At 35.8% G+C, this 21,351-nt stretch overlaps 1 protein-coding gene across 5 annotated transcripts in view; it reads right to left on the bottom strand.

Moving 5' to 3' along the window:
* Positions 1-21,351, bottom strand: part of LOC149793122 (disintegrin and metalloproteinase domain-containing protein 10-like) — a 122,217-nt gene that overhangs the window by 49,605 nt on the left and 51,261 nt on the right. For all 5 annotated transcript variants that reach the window (XM_089967031.1, XM_089967028.1, XM_089967030.1 and 2 more), the window contains exons 9-13: positions 17,623-17,795; positions 14,540-14,738; positions 13,187-13,355; positions 8,196-8,294; positions 3,427-3,511 (exon numbers count right to left, since the gene is read on the bottom strand). In XM_089967031.1, the coding sequence (XP_089823157.1) occupies positions 3,427-3,511; positions 8,196-8,294; positions 13,187-13,355; positions 14,540-14,738; positions 17,623-17,795 (725 nt within the window). The remainder of the gene's footprint in view (positions 1-3,426; positions 3,512-8,195; positions 8,295-13,186; positions 13,356-14,539; positions 14,739-17,622; positions 17,796-21,351) is intronic.

The following is a 21,351-nucleotide window of genomic DNA, read 5'->3' as shown; positions in this document are numbered from 1 at the left end:
GTATGAAACCTAGATCATGTTGTTTCTTATTCTCGACTTTCAATTACTAACTGGAAGGAATAATCTCCCTGGTCTGGGGACTTGTGACAGGAAAAGATGTAGCAAAACCAATAATATTAGTGTTGGATTACTGATATAGCAAAAACAATAACATTAGTGTTGGATTACTGTTTACATATTTTGCTATTAAATTCATAATTTTCAGAACAAAAACAATTGATTGCAAACCTATAGCTCACAATCACCACTTGCTGCCTCTGCTAAAAATACTGATCCAAGCTAAAGTTCACATTTGATTTTTATCAACATAAATTTATTTACCTTAATTCAGTAGCCACAATGCTACTGTTGACCCAAAAATAAATTTGTTTTCAATCTAAAGTTCACAGCTCTGATAAAATATACAGGCAACAATAGTGCAAACAAAATTACATCATAGTCGATTCAATGTAATATGCATTTCCAAAGCTGTACTACTCTTTTTAGCTCATTCCTTGAGAGTCATTGCCTTTTTTTGTATGATCAACAATAATTTACATGTAAAAAAATATTACCAGCATAATCTTGAAGAAAACTTTAATAATTTTTTTAAATCAGGCACAATCAGTGTACAAACAGGCTGAAAGTTTTACTCAGAAATTACCCAAACTTTAGAAACTCTAAACCCTTGGATGAATTTAATTTATTAAAAGAGAAAACTGAATATAACAAAATAACTCTACCAAAAAAATAGGGAAAGACTCATTAGATCCAAGAATGTGAAGAACTAAATTTTTACATAAGAATGCTTAAAAACTGGCCCAAATGGTTTTTCCTCTGCAGGTTCTTATTCAGGAATGAGTATATCAAGCTGAATTAGTCTGGGTTCAACAGGCAAATTAATACTGTTGACACCATTGCTTGTCTCCCCATCTACTAAAGCAGGCATGACAACAACTAGTCTGGGTTCAACAGGCGAATTAATACTGTTGACACCATTGCTTGTCTCCCCATCTACTAAAGCAGGCATGACAACAACTAGTCTGGGTTCAACAGGCGAATTAATACTCTTGACACCATTGCTTGTCTCCCTATCTACTAAACCAGGCATGACAACAACAAGTCTGGGTTCAACAGGCAAATTAATACTGTTGACATCATTGCTTGTCTCCCTATCTACTAAAGCAGGCACGACATGAACTAGTCTGGATTCAACAGGCAAATTAATACTGTTGACACCATTGCTCGTCTCCCTATCTACTAAACCAGGCATGACAACAACTAGTCTGGGTTCAACAGGCAAATTAATACTGTTGACATCATTGCTTGTCTCCCTATCTAGTAAAGCAGACATGACATGAACTAGTCTGGATTCAACAGGCAAATTAATACTGTTGACATCATTGCTTGTCTCCCTATCCACTAAAGCAGGCATGACAACAACTAGTCTGGGTTCAACAGGCGAATTAATACTGTTGACACCATTGCTTGTCTCCCCATCTACTAAAGCAGGCATGACAACAACTAGTCTGGGTTCAACAGGCGAATTAATACTGTTGACACCATTGCTTGTCTCCCCATCTACTAAAGTAGGCATGGCAACAACTAGTCTGGGTTTAACAGGCAAATTAATACTGTTGACACCACTGCTCGTCTCCCTATCTACCAAAGCAGGCATGACAACAACTAGTCTGGGTTCAACAGGCGAATTAATACTGTTGACATCATTGCTTGTCTCCCTATCTACTAAAGCAGGCATGACAACTAGTCTGGGTTCAACAGGAGAATTAATAGTGTTAACACCATTGCTGGTCTCCCTATCTATTAAAGCAGGCATGACAAAACAACTAGTCTGGGTTCAACAGGAGAATTAATACTGTTGACACCATTGCTTGTCTCCCTATCTAGTAAAGCAGGCATGACAACTAGTCTGGGTTCAACAGGCAAATTAATACTGTTGACACCATTGCTTGTCTCCCCATCTACTAAAGCAGGCATGACAACAACTAATCTGGGTTCAACAGTCAAATTAATAATGTTGACACCATTGCTTGTCTCCCCATCTACTAAAGCAGGCATGACAACAACTAGTCTGGGTTCAACAGGCAAATTAATACTGTTGACACCACCGCTTGTCCCCCTATCTACTAAAGCAGGCATGACAACAACTAGTCTGAGTTCAACAGGTGAATTAATACTGTTGCCACCATTGCTTGTCTCCCTATCTACTAAAGCAGGCATGACAACAACTAGTCTGGGTTCTACAGGAGAATTAGTACTGTTGACACCACCGTTTGTCTCCCTATCTACTAAAGCAGGCATGGCAACAACTAGTCTGGGTTCAACAGGCAAATTAATAATGTTGACACCATTGCTTGTCTCCCTATCTACTAAAGCAGGCATGGCAACAACTAGTCTGGGTTCAACAGGTGAATTAATAATGTTGACACCATTGCTTGTCTCCCTATCTAATAAAAAAGGCATGGCAACAACTAGTCTGGGTTCAACAGGCAAATTAATATGGTTGACATCATTGCTTGTCTACCTATCTACTAAAGCAGGCATGACAACTAGTCTGGGTTCAACAGGCGAATTAATACTGTTAAACCACTGCTTGCCTCCCTATCTACTAAAGCAGGCATGACAACAACTAGTCTGTGTTCCACAGGCAAATTAAAACTGTTGACACCAATGCTGTCTCCCCATCTACTAAAGCAGGCATGACAACAACTAGTCTGGGTTCAACAGGAGAATTAATACTGTTAACACCACTGCTTGTCTCCCTATCTACTAAAGCAGGCATGACAACAACTAGTCTGGGTTCAACAGGCAAATTAATACTGTTGACACCATTGCTGTCTCCCTATCTAATAAAGCAGGCATGACAACAACTAGTCTGAGTTCAACAGGAGAATTAATAGTGTTAACACCATTGCTTGTCTCCCTATCTATTAAAGCAGGCATGACAACTAGTCTGGGTTCAACAGGAGAATTAATACTGTTGACACCATTGCTTGTCTCCCCATCTACTAAAGCAGGCATGACAACAACTAGTCTGGGTTCAACAGGCAAATTAATACTGTTGACACCATTGCTTGTCTCCCTATCTAGTAAAGCAGGCATGACAACAACTAGTATGGGTTCGACAGGCAAATTAATAATGTTGACACCATTGCTTGTCTCCCCATCTACTAAAGCAGGCATGACAACAACTAGTCTGGGTTCAACAGGCAAATTAATACTGTTGACACCACCGCTTGTCTCCCTATCTACTAAAGCAGGCATGACAACAACTAGTCTGGGTTCAACAGACGAATTAATACTGTTGACACCACCGCTTAGAGAATTCTCTCTTTGTCTCCTTATCTACTAAAGCAGGCATGACAACAATACAGTATCATACTGCTGAAATGAAAATTTGTTATTTACCTTGCAAGTAGAACTTACCCCATTTTTACAGGTGTATCCATAATTACTGCAATACGTGCCATCATCTGCCTTTTTGGAAGGAGGACATGCAAAAGAACTGCCAGTTAGACTGTTAAGGACTTTATTATAGAAATTTATGCAATTTTTCCTACTCTTTAGTTTTCTGTTCAAGCACAGTCAATCCCATCTTCGCAAGCCAAGTTTCCAATATGTTAACCTATCTACACCTTGGTGGATCATCAGGATATTTCAATGCTTTATCCCCAAGACAGCTATCGGATTTCAGGAGTTTGTATGTAATGCAAACCAACCAATGCAGTGCATTGTTCATCAACCATAAATGGTGGAGGCAATTGACTTCAAATGGACACTTCATAAGATTAACATTGAATGTATGACTATGTACCAGAGAGAAGTCATTACAGGTGTATTCGAGGGAAAGGATTATTTAGGCAAATCTGCAGTGGAAGATTGCTTATTTATTGTGCACTCCCCTTGACTCGATCATGTATGAAACAACATGATTTTGACTGGATGCGGTGGCTTGAAACTGCATCCAATAAAATTCACAGACCAGAAGCACATCAATATCTGATCGATCTGCCAAGGCATAGATAGTTTAACATATAGAAACCTTAGCTAGCAAAGATGAGTCAATCCATAAAAATTATTCTTTTTCAGTACATAATTTTGTGTACCAATTAAATCTAAAACTAGAAGATCCACATACTTGAGATTAAAAATTTGTATAATATATAATCAGATGTTTACAAAAATACTTCCCAATACTGCCTGGTACATTAATGCCATTTTAAGAATTCCTCTGAAAGACTAGAGTATACAAAATAAATTCCTGGCTATTTTCAACAGATGTACATCAAATGAAACTACTAGAAGAACTCTGGCAAATTTGTAAATCTAATTCATTGTCTATCGAGTTTCTAATCATATTCAAATAATACATACTAGTGCACTTTAAAGGAAACCAAATTTTGATGTAGTGCTGATAAATAATTACAGCAATGCATGTATGCCATTCAAAAAATCCTAATGCCATTATTGTAAGCAAGTCAGTGTCTTTGCATACAATGATATGATACTCTGTATACAAAATGATATGTAATGCATCTGTAGAAATGGGCTTTGCTTTATACAATTCAAACTCCTTTATACATGAAAACCATCAAAATTTACTAAATACGCTTGACTGCTTCTCAGCTATGTTCCATTAAACTGGTGGGGATTTTCTTAAGTATAAATGACTACAGCTTATTTGTTCATACTTACAGCAGTTCACATCTTTTATCTCAAAGATTCTCAAATGAAATAATACCACAGGTGCATTCTCTCTATACAAAGTCACCATTTTATCTCAAGATTTCTACAAGCAATGTAATAAGTTTTTGTTCTGTTTGTTATATTTTGGATGATTGGGGGGGGGGGTAGTTTAACAAGGTGTGTCTTGTGTTAATGTATTTGATAGACCTGTATACGCCAAGTAATACTCTAGTAAGTTTTTTAACAGTTCAGTGACATCAATGTAGTGCGTGACAAAAGTTTAAAATCTCTGAATACAAGGTAACAACTAGAAACCTGATGCCACACAGAGAAGGTTACAGGAAGAGTACATGAACTTATTAGCAAAGGGTATTGTGATTGGATGTAGATTATTTTCCATGCATAGAATACAACACAACACATTAAATATAAAGGTGACTAATTTTGCATTGTATATTATACTTATTGGGATTTAAACTGAATGGAATACATATGAATGCAAATAATGTGAATATTTAAATTCGAAATATGTATTTATAAAAATGAAGGAATAATGTAATTATTTTTAAATTTTCATATATATTATGCAAAAATGACATTTTACCAGTGTTTGATGCTTTCAGAGAATTCTGTTAGATGCACATGAATTTAATATTGACAATCTTGTACATGTTTTGGAATCCTCTTCAATGATGGATCTGTTTTTCCATACATGATTCTTATCCAAAAATAATAAAGTCTATACACATTATTGTTCATTCTTTGAAAACAAAATTGTTATGTATTAGGAATTACAAATTATGGAAGGAACAATATATGTAGTCTTTTAACAGGTAAAAGAAATTTTAATAAAGAAATACTTACCTGTTCCTGTTGTATAGCTTACACTTTCTGCAATGCAAATGGACAAACCCTCATTCATGAGAGGTGTACCATACAAAAAGTTTTAAAACGTTACATCAACCTAGACTGACTCCACATCACAAGGCCATGCACACTAGAACCTCATTGTTTTCTAGAACCCTGCCTAATGAAAGACAGCTACTGGACCAAGAGAAGAAAATACCTTGGTTCTGGTTTGATATGAACCGAAGGAAACAGCAGGAGAAGGTAGCATGTTTCCACCAAAACAATGCCTTCATATTGTCCTCTAAGGGCAATAAGACAATCATTCAATGACACAGGCCCAAGAAGCAGCGATAGTCTTTACTTCATGGGCTTTAATTCTCATAAACAAAAGCTCTCTCTCTCAGTGAGTGGCTGCAAGCTATCTTGAATAAGTGACATCTATCTAGGGATGGTGGATGATGAAATATCAGGCGAACCCTTTAAAGGAAGAAATAGCCATTTCCTACCCTTCCCTGAAGGTGCCAAAGTATCATAAATGGGAAAAAAAAGTCTATCCTGATCCACCCCTGCACAGATGTGACTACAACTGGGGATCTGTATTGGAGATGGTAGTAATGAGGGAAGTTAGCTTTTTATTGACAACATAATCTGGTGTAAGAGAATCATAATTTCCATGAACTGTGAATATCCTTCCTCTATAGACAAGGCATTTAGTTCAGTTCTTCTCCACTTGGCATCACAGACAATGGAAGTAGACCATCTCTGGGCCTGAACAATACAGCTATCTTGCTTGAAAACTTCGCCTTCTCTCTCTGACACACTTCATGAAAACGCATCAAGCAACCTCATATATAGCGATTTGCATAATTTATGCAAGCCTGAAGTTATCCGTGGTGGACAAAATTGATTTCTAGAATTACTTTGATGTATGATATGATGCATTCATATGGCTTCTTAAAATCATCCGCCACGAAAGTATGCTGCATCTAAATTTTTATATCTGCCGTTGCCTGATCGCTCATAAAAATTTTACAGGTACATTTACACATAGCTGTAAGTACATTGTTTAGAAAGCGCCTTTCTTTTAACAGGCATACAGTTGTAATTTACACCCAAAGTTTGGTCGATAATAGACTTCCAGTATACTTCTGAATTTTGGATTTTACAATGAAAATCAGAAGCTTAGACGTACAATAAGAACATATTGTGACCATTTTTATGTATATTTTTCATTATCTTTTGTTTTGAGAGTTTGAACAGCTGCTTCGCCATGATTTAAAGTACGAAGATGTACCACTGCCACAAAAAATAAATCAACGAAGAAGAATGATCATTGGAAAAGATTCGCACACTTTTTAATGCTCTCTATAATCAGGTCCATGTGCAATTATAAATATCTGATTGGTCACGTTTAAACAACTCAATAGCGAACAGTTTTATTTCAATTACGTCATAATGGTATGAAAAGAAACTTTCGTACATTCATTTGTTGATTGATTTTATATATATATAGGATCGAGGCTTATTTTCAAGGACTTTTCAGCATGAGAACAATTTTCAAGTACTTTCAAGGACGAATTGAATTTCAAGTACTTTTCAAAGTACCATGCAAACCCTGCACCTTCACAACTAAACATTACATTGTTAATATATTCATGTAAAAGAAGGTTTACTGGATGCAGAAATTCCCATATTTACTGTAATGTATTTGTGACCAGATATTGGCAGTACTTGATTTGGAACTGTAGACTACAGAATATGTAAAAAAAACCCATCATTTTCAGTTGGAATTGCATCACATATTTACTGCATAAATATGCAGTGGTTGGATAAACTTCTGTCAGTTCAGAGATCAGTTTATATCCATTCTTCTGTCCATGCTACAAGTATACCACCAATCTCCACCCCCCACCCCACACACCCTTTATCAACTGAGCAATACCCTTAGTTTTACTTCTTGTCTTGGGATTGGCCATATTCAGACAATTTCTTTCATTACTTGAATCAAAAAATGGCCACCAAAATGTTCACCGAAAACAAAACGTTCCAGAAGGCAGGGTTAAAAAAGCTTTCCCACTATCACAGCCAATCAGTATAGGGAATACTGCACAATAATTCCATGGGCTTATTTGGACCTATCAGAATCACATACAGTGATATGTTAACATGCTATAATATTAAAAATATTAACTGCATACACTATAGGCAAAGTGTACCAACTATGTGATAAATAGATATAATGTATGATTATAACATCTGTTTAGAATGAATGGGAAATATAATGTATTTAATTAGGTACAATGAATAATTTAATAAGATACAACATAAATATAAGGAATGTCTAGATACATGCAATACAAATAAATATTCCATATATGAATGAAATGGATTATATAATGCATCAATCAATCAGTCCATCCATCCATCATTCAGTCCATCCATCCATCCATCAATCAGTCCATCCATCCATCCATCCATCAATCAGTCCATCCATCCATCAATCAGTCCATCCATCCATCAATTAGTCCATCCATCCATCCATCAGTCCATCCATCCATCCATCAGTCCATCCATCCATCAATCAGTCCATCCATCCATCCATCCATCAGTCCATCCATCCATCAATCAGTCCATCCATCCACCAATATGATAAAGGATATTTGCATTTTGATTCAGAAGAACACTCTTCAGCTGCTCTGCAGACATAATTGTTGTTTGCATACTGACATTCACTTGTGCAACATGGTCCTTGTGAAGGGCTACAAAAGAAGACACATAAATATACAAAAAGATGATTAAGATGCACACAGTATTAGTAATATACAAAAAGAAACAATAAAAAATGGCTAAGTACCATGTGAGTTAATATACAACTCCAGATTCACACAAAATTTGTATCTTTTAAACACAAGTCATTGACTGGAAATATATTTAAACAACAACAATGATCTTTGACCTTTTGACTTAAATACTTAACTCCTTAATTAATAATCTGGGAATTTAATTTCTTTCAATTGAAGGAAACCTAATTATGAAGCTTTGTTCCAGACACATTTGCATAAATTTTTGCTCTTTTGATCTGCGAACACATGCAGTTACCCATTACTCCAAGTCATCTGGTAGGCAACATTAATAGGTACTGTTCTAGAAGATGTGATCATAGGATTCATACCAAAAAATAACCAAATCTGCAAACATTTTTTTGCAAGACCTGCTTTTACTTCCTTATTAAATTCCTCATGTATTTAGAAATATCACCTTTCTTTCAAATGAATGGGGGAGCCAATGTTCTAAAAAATTTCAGTTCTAAAACAGACATTACATGAAGAAAATGAAGGGGCTCCGAGTGGCCGAGTGGTCTAAAGTGCTCTTCGTTACAGATCACTGCCATCTCACCTCTGTCTGCAGCGGTTCGAGTCTAAGATTCAGCCAATGTGGGTATGTTAGAAAGCTTGCCAGTAGCTTCTCGTGGGTCGGTGGTTCTTTCCGGGGTTTTCCCGGGTTCTTCCTCCACCATTAATACTGGCCACCATGTATAGCCTATCGTGTGCTGAAAAATGGCGTTAAACCCCACAACAACAACAACAACAACAAGAAAATGAAACTTCTATATAAAGGGCACTCATGTATCACAACACTTTGTCCTTCATGGACAGGTGTCCTTATGTAGAGATCAAATATGCAAGCAGACATTAGTAAGTGTGTGTGTGTTTGGTTTTTAACGTAGCTTAAACAATTTTTCAGTCATACTGCTACAATGTCTGCACTGTGTCAGTTTATAGTGATGTCTAGCACTGGGCATCATGCCACAGACATTTAGCATGATGTCCCACCCAGCTGCATTATCCTGATACCAGGCCCACCAGTCCTAACACTAACCTATTAAAGCTGAGTGCCATAAGAACAGCTATTATTACCATTTTTATAAGTCTTTGGTATGACTTTGCCGGGGTTTGAACCCATGACCTTTTGCATCCAAGGCAGATGCTCTAACTACTAGGCCACCAGAGCAGTTGACATTAATAAGAGGCCTGAGTAGCCTGACATCATCTGGACAGTTAACAGGTCAGTTTATCGAGGCAAATTCACATGTGAAACTGTTGGGGCAAAGTTTGCTAGACAATATGTATGAATCACTTTCCAAGTATTAAAAGGACAAGTTGTTTATACCTGGAGAATTACCTCATATTCATAAAGTAGAAAATTTCCATGGCTCCACACCTGAAGTAATACACTTACCTGGCATTAAAAGGTGAGTTAATCTGGACAGAGAACATAATCTAGTCATAATTTTAGGAATACAAGGAAAGGCCATGTAGATTGCAAAGAACATAACTTGGTGTATGCATCAAAATGCCACTTGCAGTCCAGCATATATGCAATCTGTCATCATTGATTTTTCTCACAGATTAAAAAAATATGTAGTGTAGCCCCACCAATTCTAACTTTTCCAAGACAGTTTGTGAAGAGATTGAATAGCATGTGTTATTTAAATATTTTGAATTGTTACTTATAAAAACAGCTCATATACACAATTATCACATACCTGCCAACCCCTAGAGAGGTATAAGCATAACAAAAGTGGAAAAAAAGTGCAATCTGAGCTTAAAAAAATGTGATCTATTATGTGACATAATTACAATAAACTGCAAGATATATATATATATATATATATATATATATATATATATATATATATAAACAGAACACTCACTTAAACTAATCCAGATTTCTTTCACTTTGTGATTTTAAAGTCCACCCCACAAATTCCACAATAAGCATAATATGTGCTGAACCTGAGTGCTTTATTACTTCACTCTCATAATCTACTTTTGAAATTTGTAAAGCATATTGATCCATCCTTTTCCTGACCTAACAAGTTTTAAAGTTTTTCAGTCATATCACATCCATGAACTAAGTCCATAAAAACTGTATAACTTAATATCTTGCATAGAATTTATCAAAATACCACAAAAACTGGTTCATTCACAATGTACCACACAGTACATGGACTTGCAGGATCTGTAACCATATACCAACATACTGGTTAAACCATACGCCCCTATGAATGATATGCCTTCTAACAAAAATGTATAAGGATACTAACTTTCATCTCATAATCTCAATGGGTTTCAAAATTATTAAGAGGAAAATGGAAGCATGATGGAAAAATGAAAATAGTGAACATTGACCCTGACCTTGAAATTAGGACATGCAAAATGGAACACTACATTCTCTAATGACAATGATGTATGAATGTGCAAAGTTTCATTTCTCAAAGTGTGAAGACATAAAAATGAAAAGATGGACAGAAACACAAATACAACCATCCTGGCTTTTCAAGAAAAAGAAGGGTACAGATGTTATGTATATTTAATTTAATTGTTTGTTTGTTAATTTTAATTTAATTTTTTTGTTCCATTACATGCTATTGTAATGTAACATTGTTTACTGGATTTGACACTGTCCAGAATTGATCTTTTTTACAAAAAAATTATTTCACTGATGTAAACAACTAATAATAAAAAATTGTATCTAGGTGCTGACCTAGTTCCAAAATCAGTGAAGTTTTGGTAAACAACTTTTTAAATTTTTTAAAATTTATTATCTTTCTCAGAGTTAAAATCATCAAACTCAGTCAAGGTCATACCTGGACAACACGAAATCAAACATGTGTCAATTGGTAAACAAACTTCTATTTTTTCCAGAAGGATGAACCTTTGACCCTCATCTGAAAATCTGTTTTGCATCTTAATTAGTTGTAATAACTAATGTATTGATAAAGGTTTGTCAGTCGTGCTTTAACATCTGACACATTAATTTGTATTATGTTGTGACCAGTTTGGGCTAATTTTATTTTCTCCAAATTATTGAATTCAAGTGATTTTTTTCTATGGAAATACAAAAGTGCTCTGACTATTACAGACATCATTGCCTTCCATCTTGAATTTCATTGGGATTTGAACTGAGATTCACTTAGAACTTTTCACTGATAGGACTTGTTGTTTTTTTAATTCTTGGATTATTTTTGGATTTAATTAATAAAACTGTAACTTCTTATTTCACATTTTTTTCACTTTTTTATTCTAGGGAAATAAATTATTTGTTACATTTTACAAAGCTTGTTGTCTTCACTTTTTTCTGTTACATTTTTTAAGAGCACAGACTCGTACCAATGTAAACCAATCTTTGCATCAAAGTATCAAAGTTATTTCAACTGAAAAGCCATTGACTGTGATCTGTAGATCCTGGCAGAGGTAACAATAAACATCTTTCCCATGGTCCAAAAATGTACATACTAAAGAAATTCACTCAGAAAATCTGTCCGAAACATTCAAAAATTAGAAATTGCTGACCCTCAATTTCCCCACCTAATGCCTCACCTAATATTAAAACAATTCTTCAATCTTTTACCAAGATGTCATAAATACCTTTATTCTTCTTTCTTGACTTTTTCCCCCCTCTGCTTTGTACAAATAAATCCAAAGACACAACAAAAAGTAAAAGACTGGCATCTCTAGTATGCAGAAATCACAGTAACTGAAGCCGACACTACCATGTTTGAAAAAAGATTATTTAAAAGTGATTATTTGAAATTATAACTCATTTTGAAAACAAAATCTATGTAGGAAAAATGTGAGAAGTAGCAAAACAAGCAGTGATACGGTGGGAGAAGGCTAAGGTCAACAAGACAAAGATCTAGAACCAAAATTCTACCATGCAGTCCCCTTATCTTGACACTAAGATATCAATCTTATCAATACTTTTAATTTAAGAAAATTTTGGCAACTACACATAACAAGAGTACCCTGAAGTTTCTACTGTCTGAAAAGAATTTGCAGGACTCTAACCTAGGACCATTTCTTCTTTAAAAATGCCAAAAGTTGAAACCTTGCTTGATATTCTAAATCTAAAACAAAATTTTCAACATCACCACTATAGCAGCTATGTTCAATGTGAGCTCAGTATCGGTTTCATTTAGGACCAACTAGATATCGTAAGACATTTGGTGAAAACCCCAGTAGATATCATTGGAAGTCTTTACTGAAAACTCCAGTAGATATCATTAGAAGCCTTAACTGAAAACCCCAGTAGATATCATTAGAAGCCTTTACTGAAAACCCCAGTAGATCTCATTAGAAGTCTTGACTGAAAACCCCAGTAGATATCAGATGTCTTTGGTGGAAACCCCAGTAGATATCAAATGTCTTTAGTGAAAACCAAATCTCTTTGGTCAAAACCCCAGTAGATACCTGATGTCTATAGTGAAAACCCCAGTAGATCCCAGATGTCGTTAGTGAAAATCCCCATGTCAATATAACCATTCACTGAAAGTAGCCAACATCTAATTTATAATTTATACCATACTTTTTGCATGAAGGACAAAAATGACATTTCCTTTACATCCTGGCATACTATGAATTCACTTTGTCAGTCTTGACTTTCATGGACATTTAGGTTGCCACTAGCCATAAATTAAAATATCCAGCAAACCATGACCCTTCTGAGGAAAATAACAGGACCCTTCCCCGATTCATGAATAACAGTAGCAATGAAAATGACATTTTCACAAAATCAAGAAGTTGATGCCCACTGCAATAAACAAATTAACTGTAATTTTTCGCACAGTAAACTTGGCAAATATAGGTACCTGCAGGTTACACCAATTTTCCTTTTACAGCTCGAAAGTTTATTTATACCATCGGTCCTTCCATTGCAACATTTATCAGGACACTTTCCTGTGTCATCCTCTGCATAACCGCAGTCACACTCTTCTCCATCTTCCACCAGGCCATTTCCACAAAATGCAGCCTGTGAGTCTGAAATACAGCACACTTTGTATTTATCCAGATGAAATTATTGATAATACAGACAACCAAATGTCTCATGGGCATTTATCGGATATTTTATTCTTTATTGTTGAATAAATTCAATAATTCAATAAAAAATATGTTCTAAAAACATGCCTTCCCTAGAATCTGTAAATGTGATATTGCAAATTTTCACTGACACACCCAGCTCTGTGATTATTTCTTGTAGAAAAAAAAGTAGGTTTCATTTTGCAGAAAATAGCAAGAAAATAATCCCTGATAGGGGCAAACAAATTATCTTGCAATGTTTGCTTAAGGTATACAATGCATAACTCACTTTACTGCACAAAAACCATTAACCATTTGTTGGTTGAAGTAACTATCACCTTGGGCAGAGATTTACAAAATGTTATAAAAGTCAGATTGCCCTGGGTAATCTAACTGGAAAACTGAACATGCCCATGACAAATCTGAGTTTACCCAAACATGATGCCCCAACATGAGTAAAACAATAGGATAAAATACAACGTATTGTAAGGAAATCATGTTATATTTATTCAAACATTTGTTTTCGTTTTATCTCTGTTGGCAACTTAAAGGCATGAGCAAACACAGAAGAACAAAAGCAGATTATGTACATGTATGTAGACAGAAAATAAGAGAGGTTGTTGTTGTTGTTGTTGTTGTTATAGGGCTTAATGCCATTTTTCAGCACACGATAGGCTATACATGGCAGCCAGTATTAATGGTGGAGGAAGAACCCATGAAATCCCCCGGAAAGAACCACCGACCCACGAGAAGCTACTGGCAAGCTTTCTCACATACCCACATTGGCTGAGACAGAGGTGAGATGGCAGTGATTCATAATGGAGAGCGCTTTAGACCACTCGGGGCCCCAAAAAAGGAGAGGTAGAAAAGAAGAGGAAATAGCTACATTTTTAACAGTTAGAGAGAGAGAGAAAGAAAGAATTAAAGTTAAAGCAAGATTGCTTGTAATGATATATTAATACTCACAACAGAAGGATTTGCAAACACTCATTTTATCCATTTACTTAACAACTATTGTATAGTCACCTTGAAACTGGCAACATGCATCAAAATATTTGAGAACCAAAAGTTTAAGAATGATTTGAGAAGACTTATTTTTTCCATATAATTATTTTCTGAGTAGTATGTACTGGTTTTATACTCACCAACAAAGCAATTGACCTTGCCACTCCTTTGGTTTAAAACAGCATCCAGTACCTGTGAAATGTTGCCCCTGCTGCAGGTGGAGAATCTGTCATTGTGTGGACGGTCGCCCATGGTGGCACTGGCAAACATGATATAGTTTCCATCATTAGCATCCTGTCTATTAGTACCAAAGGGGGCACATGCAGCTCCTGAATCATGCTAGCAACAGAAACAGAGATAAAATTCAAAGTACTTAGTCAATATACATTTTGTTTTACTGCTGCAATAATTCAAATTAAAGGAATATAACAAGGAATGCTGAAAATAAAACACTACATATTTGTTGGTGTGTGATCGGGAAATCTGATGGTCAGAATATGTGGGTAAGAAAGAGATTTTGCCAAGTTCCACACACAAATTCCAATTCTGAAGATGGAATTTTCTATCAACACTTATGCTGGATTATTTTCTCTCGTTTCACATTAGGAAAAAGTATTGGCAAAATAAATATGCTTGTCATTATGAATACAGCTTTATAGACAGAAGTGTTTTTAAATGTCATTATATCCTTAGAAACAGCATAAGAGTTTAACTTACAACAAAAAATTTGTTGTAAACAAGAATTATTCTTTATAGGCCAGCAAAATGTTCCTTTCAAAATTAAAAACATAGGACATCCTGAAGGCATTCATGACCTTTTGACTCCTAAAATCAACAGGGATCTTCCTTACATCAATTGCAAGCCATCCATAATGTGTGGTAACTACAGATTGTACAGAATTTCGGTTACATTGCAACTATTTATATTCCTTTATTTCAAATACCTTTGGCCTTTGACATTTTGAGCCCAAAATTGATAGGGTTCATGCTTACCCAAGTGCAAGCTATCCACCAAGTCTAGCTAATTGTAGATGCTTGTATAAACTGTAAACAGTCATGACTGGAGCTAATGTAAAACTATCCCTTGGGCAATTAAAGGGAAAGATGTCAGGTATATTGGTTCTGTACAATCTATAGCTGTCTTCTCTTGGAGGGATTTCCCAATCCAACACCAGCTGACATAATGAAAATTATTGCCCTCTCTATTTTAATCAGAAAAGATTACTGGGGAGAAAGGGTATCATCAGGACAGATTTTAACCAATGACCGTGTGTTTTCTGAAAGTTTTATATCACCGGATAGAGAATAAGAATTTGTTGCAAACAAGAATTTCTGTTCACAAACCCAAAATTGTCTTCTCAATATTCCAATAGCCAAAATGGTTGCAGATGTCTGACTTCATAAGCATAATCACATTGTTATTGCTGTCAGTCAGTGGATAATTGTCATAAGCATATATAATTCTTCATATAGCCAAGAGTGGAGTTATTTTTCAAGGACATCTGAAAGCTTTAAGAGGTAATCTTTTCTATGGAAAATGAACTTACCTTGTTTATCATTGCATCAATAAGTACAAAAGAAATGGAAAAACACATAACTGTGCCAATACAGGAAAGGGACCCTACTCCATCCAGTAGCTAGCAGTGTCGAAAGTTTATCAGTCCATGCACTCTTATTTCTTTATTTTTGGGAAAAATATAAAGAACACATATTCTGAATATATAAAGTGATGTATTTTACTCAGTGGCAATGTTTCATATTCCCACAGATAAATTCAAGGGTTGTCCAGCAAATTCAAATACTTTTCAAGTAATAAAAAAAACAACTTTTTGCAATTTAGGTTTTCAAGGCATGCCCTCAAATTGCAAGACTTTTCAAGGTTGTATGATTTACCTATGTGACCCACCAGAAATTAACGTTAGATGACTTTCAACCAGCGCTCAAAAAGTCTGATAGCCTGATGCCAGATCACCACTATTCTATGTGAAACTGAGATCTAATTTTAATCAAATTGAATCATGACATGTCATGCTAAAAATACGGTTTTGTACTCCCAAACCCCTTGACACAGCCATGTTTTGAGAAAACACAATTTTCAGTAATCTTCAAATACAAAAAAAAACACTTTCAGTATATGCCCATTACAAATATAAACTGTAAACAGTCATGATTGGAGCTAAAGTAAAATTATCCCTTGGGCAATTAAAGGGAAAGATGTCAGGTATAAATCACCAATGCACATATTACTTAATTATCTGACAACAGCTAGTGAGATCTGTTTGAAGGCTGCAGTGGGTAAGCCAATTCTGTAAATTTGCACAGGTAGGATCTGAAAATGGATCAAATTATAGGTAACTGAAACTGATCCTAGATACATGTACAAGAACAATGATAATGTTCAAGCCATTTGTATTATATTTTTGACAAGTTTGTGAACAGCAGGAATATTTCTTTGAAGTCGGATTTTACAGCATATATAAAATGTAAAGGACGATCATTTCAGTTGTCGGAATAGTTCAAGTGTAATACATTTTTTAAGCCAATTTAGGAAGCAATTTGCTATCAGCAAGCCCAACAAAAGTAAATTTTAGAACTCTTGGTTGAGTTTTACTTTGTGAAGCAAGCCAGTGTAGCAATGAAAATGAATGACACTTGCATTACCTTCAAAACCCTTTAAACCACATTGAATTTATATTTGCATTGTAACAACTGCAACATTGTTTGACAATATTAAAGGGCATGATCAAGTCCAAGCTTGTGGAATTTCAGTCAGGGCTTGTGAGTTTATTTAAATAAATAACCCAGGGCCTGTGTCTAAAAAGATTTTTTCTGTGAGCACTGCTTTCAACAAAGATTTTAGTGAATTCTTAAAACAAAATGTATGCCACAAATAATAGATAGAAAATTTCACTTATAACAAATGGAGAAAAGGCCTGAAAATATGTTTCTTATATCACAGATAGATATGTTTAAAGGCAGTTCATCAATGTGCACTTGCATACCTGAGTACGAGCAAGATAAAGTTTATGCAATGGGGGAGACAACTCCAACAGGCTGTTTTAAAAAACATGTTATGATTAATTCCCCATAAATTTCAAATGGTCTTTAATCATTACTAAACACTACCTAATAAAATTCATATTTTGAGGACTCAAGTCCAAGTGCTGACTGCCACTTTGAGTGATGCAGTCATATTTTTGTAACTCACTGCAGCCCTACTTACAGGAGATCCAAAATTATGTCCAACTTCATGAGCAAATGTTAGCATGGAGACACTGGAAGGAACCTCCTTTCCATAGTTTATTGTGGTAACGATTCCCGTGTTCAGACTCTTCTTTACCCCTTTGGTTCCTTCCATATACTGCTTGTATTTCTCACAAACCCCTCCGGAAGCCTCTGTTAAGAGCAAAATAGTATTGTGAATAGTACATTAAAAGTTTGCTCATGTTTAAAAATCCTCAATGTAGGTATGACTAGGATATGGTTGACTGAAGATTATTCATCAATGGATCTCTATGACCCTGACAGCTATGCAGCAATGCACTAAATGTAATGTGCAGAAACCATTTTTCCATATTAGACTTGCCATGGCCTCTGATCATTAGAAACCAGAATCCATTGGCTTTATTATTGCCCTACGTATAAGCCAACCAGAAAGTTTGGTCTGGTCAAGGAAATTACTGAACAACAAACTTTATTTGGCAAAACCAAGTTTTCTTTGAACCACAATACTTAAGTTATTTTGCCTCAATGTAGAGTATTTTTTGGGGAGAGGAACTATTTTTAATTATGTAATGCTTAACTCTTATTATTGCTTGCTTTCAATTTCCCTGGTACCAGTACCCAAGTTCAAGGTAAATTCAATTCACTTCTGTCAGTTGAAATATTGTGCTTCTTTGACTTGGACTTAACCTAAACAGACATAAGAATGTGAGGGGTGGGGGTGGAGGTGGAGGGATACAGGTAAGTATCACATAATTAAAATTATTCCACCACCACCACCCCAACAACAAAAAAAACATCTTAATATCAGTAATACATTATCTATTATTATTATTACATGCTGATGTTTTGCAGTCTGGTAGGAGGCTGATGAAGTCATGCATAGTCATCATTGTCTGTGTTGGCATACCATCCATTGTCAGTAGAATGCTCTACTTCACACATAAAGATGGTTGGATGACTTGCTGGGCTGACACAAATGGGCCTAATGGGTAGATAGCTCCTCTGGCGCTAAAGAAGGTAGGTCAAAGAGAAGGCAGAGGAGATTGCAAAGATTACCCCCAAATATGACTTAGGCCTATGATACAGCAATTCCCAAACCTTACTAGCTTTATTTCTCATTATGGAAAGATCTCTCAGTAAGAGGATGATGAAAAAACATTCCACCTGGACTAAAAGAGAGAGAGATTGGTCTTTGAAGCTCAAAATGCATTATCATTTCTGAACAATGGTCATCAGACCCCATGGTAGAACCAACAGACAAATCCAGGGTATTGAAGAGGGCTGCTCTATAACCCCAAACAATGGAAACAGTGCAATCATAGTTTTTGAGAAGAAAAGAAAACATCAAGTGGTCAAAGAGGAGCTTATTAAAGCAATGTGTTCTCTACTCCACTAGAAACAGAAGACTCCCCATCCAGAATAGTACATGCTGAAAGTTATCTGCCTTCAAACCCAATAAAATAATGATCTTGGCAGATAAATCATTCAATATCAGCCTGGCATGAAGGTGAAGAATCTGGAGAGTTGTCCAGAGAGTGCAGTGTGTTGCAAAAGTAGCTCCATCCTCAATGTTACCTCCCTGGAAGCCATTTGGACCATATCAAGATGTATCTACCAACATGTCAAGACCACTGAACCATGACCATTTGGACCATATCAAGATAAGCTATGATTTACCAGTCCTGATTCAGTGAAGAACTTGACAAATCATTCTGAAAGGTGGGAAGGCATTCACATAAAATAAATCCCACATCAGACAGATGGTGTCCACTGCCCATGCACTTGATCTGGAACTGGAAAGACATAAATTGGCAGCTTGTTGTTTGCCCTTGTTGCAAACAAGTCTACCATTAGCCTCCCCACAGCTGAAAAAATCGCTCTTTTTGAGCACTCTTGTTATCAGGAAGAGGGTATAGGTAATCCAGCCAAAAATGCAAATTAACACTAATAAAAAACTACTCCTGGTGCAACTTATGATCATAAACTATATACAAATAATCCCATACATTCACTTATTTTTTTCTTCAATGAACACAACCTGCTGATATGCCAGTTGAGCTCTTTTTGTGACTTTGGCCAAGATTTCTTTCGCCTTCCTTTTTGTCACCACTGACTTTTTTGGCTCAATGTGCAATCGTTTTTTTTTCCTTCTCAATGCCAGCCTTTTTCCTTTCAAGCTGGTGCATGTATTGGCGACATGCAGTGCATATATTCTGACAGAGGGCTACATTTGTTCTCTCATGCAAGAAATCTTTCTTCTTATAGTAATTAATTGCACTTTTTCCAGATGCCTCTGAGCTTCAATTTTTCCATATGCAGCTTCTTTTGTAGGTGCTGTTCCAAACTATCCCAACCGTGATTACTGTAATTCAGATCTTTCTTGCAGAGGTCACAAAAGGTCAGTCCTCTAGCAATCAGTTGTCTTATAAACTGACCAACTAAATTTCCATCAACTTTTCGCTCCAGCCATTCCCATTTCCATATGTTTTTTTAAAACCTTTATCTAAACTTTTTGTGTCATGGTTCCTCTCAACAACTGGGGAGGCCATGTTTTGCAAGCATGCTTCTTTCCACTGCCATCAGCTTCCATTACACGAAGATTCATTGGATGAATTTAAACCCAATCAGAATACTCTTTACGAGATTCATGTGCTAACTAATATATGGAACGAATAATTTACAAGGGTCATTGCAGAATGGGATTGGAAAGACCGTTTTAAAAAACCGGATTGGAGATGATATAAAACAGACTATATCAAGAAAAATGTTATTAAAGACAAGAAAAAAGTGGAATTCTGCTTTAAAACAGAGAAAAATCATGTCTGTTAAAAGAACCTAACATTTCACACTGCACTGAGATCAATATTACAAAGACTGAATTAAACTGATAAGCTTTATTTACTTCTGAACCAAGAAGAGATAATTAATTCAAAGCAATACTTCTACCAAACTGTTACAAATAGATGACTCAGCACATTATCTCTGTGACTGCAAGGCAAGATGCATAAAAAGTATTGATATTTAATCTCTGATTACTACAATTAAATAGAAGTCAAAGAGATCAGTATGTTGGCACTGATTAATTCCTTAAGATAGGCATTCTAAATGCCACATTAGTATATAAACATAACAGAGTACAAATCTATGTTGTTACAAATAGCATGCCGCAGTTGCACTATCCTAGAACATTATATAGAATCATAAAAAATGAATGAAAAAGAGATGTTTTTGAGATCTGATGTGCTAATAGCTAGTTGTTTGTGATCAAATACAAAGCAATGTTATGACCGAGTATAATTCCCTGACAGAAGGGCCTGGGTGACTGAGTGGTCTAATGTGCTTGCCTTTTCCACTCACTGCCATCTCACCTCTGTTGATGTGGGTTTGAGTCTTGGGCTAATGTGGACAATGTGAGAAAGCTTGCCCATCAAAGGTTTTTCATGGGTTTCACAGGTTTTTTCTCCCCCAGTTATACTGGTCACCATGCCTATGTGTGCTTAAAAATGGTGTTAAACCCACCACCACAACAACTTACCTGATGGAAGAACATCCCAAAAATTTAAAATGATGAAAGGCTCAAAGTAGATTGGTACATGCAAAGATTTGTAAATAGTTTCCTGACCAGCACAAGCAGAAGATGCAAGTGATGACTGATGAAATTTGGCACAAATTCCTTTATCTATGGGGAGACCACTCCAGTGTAACTTCCACCCAGACTTGCAGATGA

The sequence above is a fragment of the Sinohyriopsis cumingii genome, chromosome 8, assembly GCF_028554795.1.
Source record: "Sinohyriopsis cumingii isolate HCF-2022 chromosome 8, ASM2855479v2, whole genome shotgun sequence".
Classification (NCBI taxonomy): Eukaryota; Metazoa; Mollusca; class Bivalvia; order Unionida; family Unionidae; genus Sinohyriopsis; species Sinohyriopsis cumingii.
This window is presented reverse-complemented; position numbering and strand designations above follow the sequence as displayed.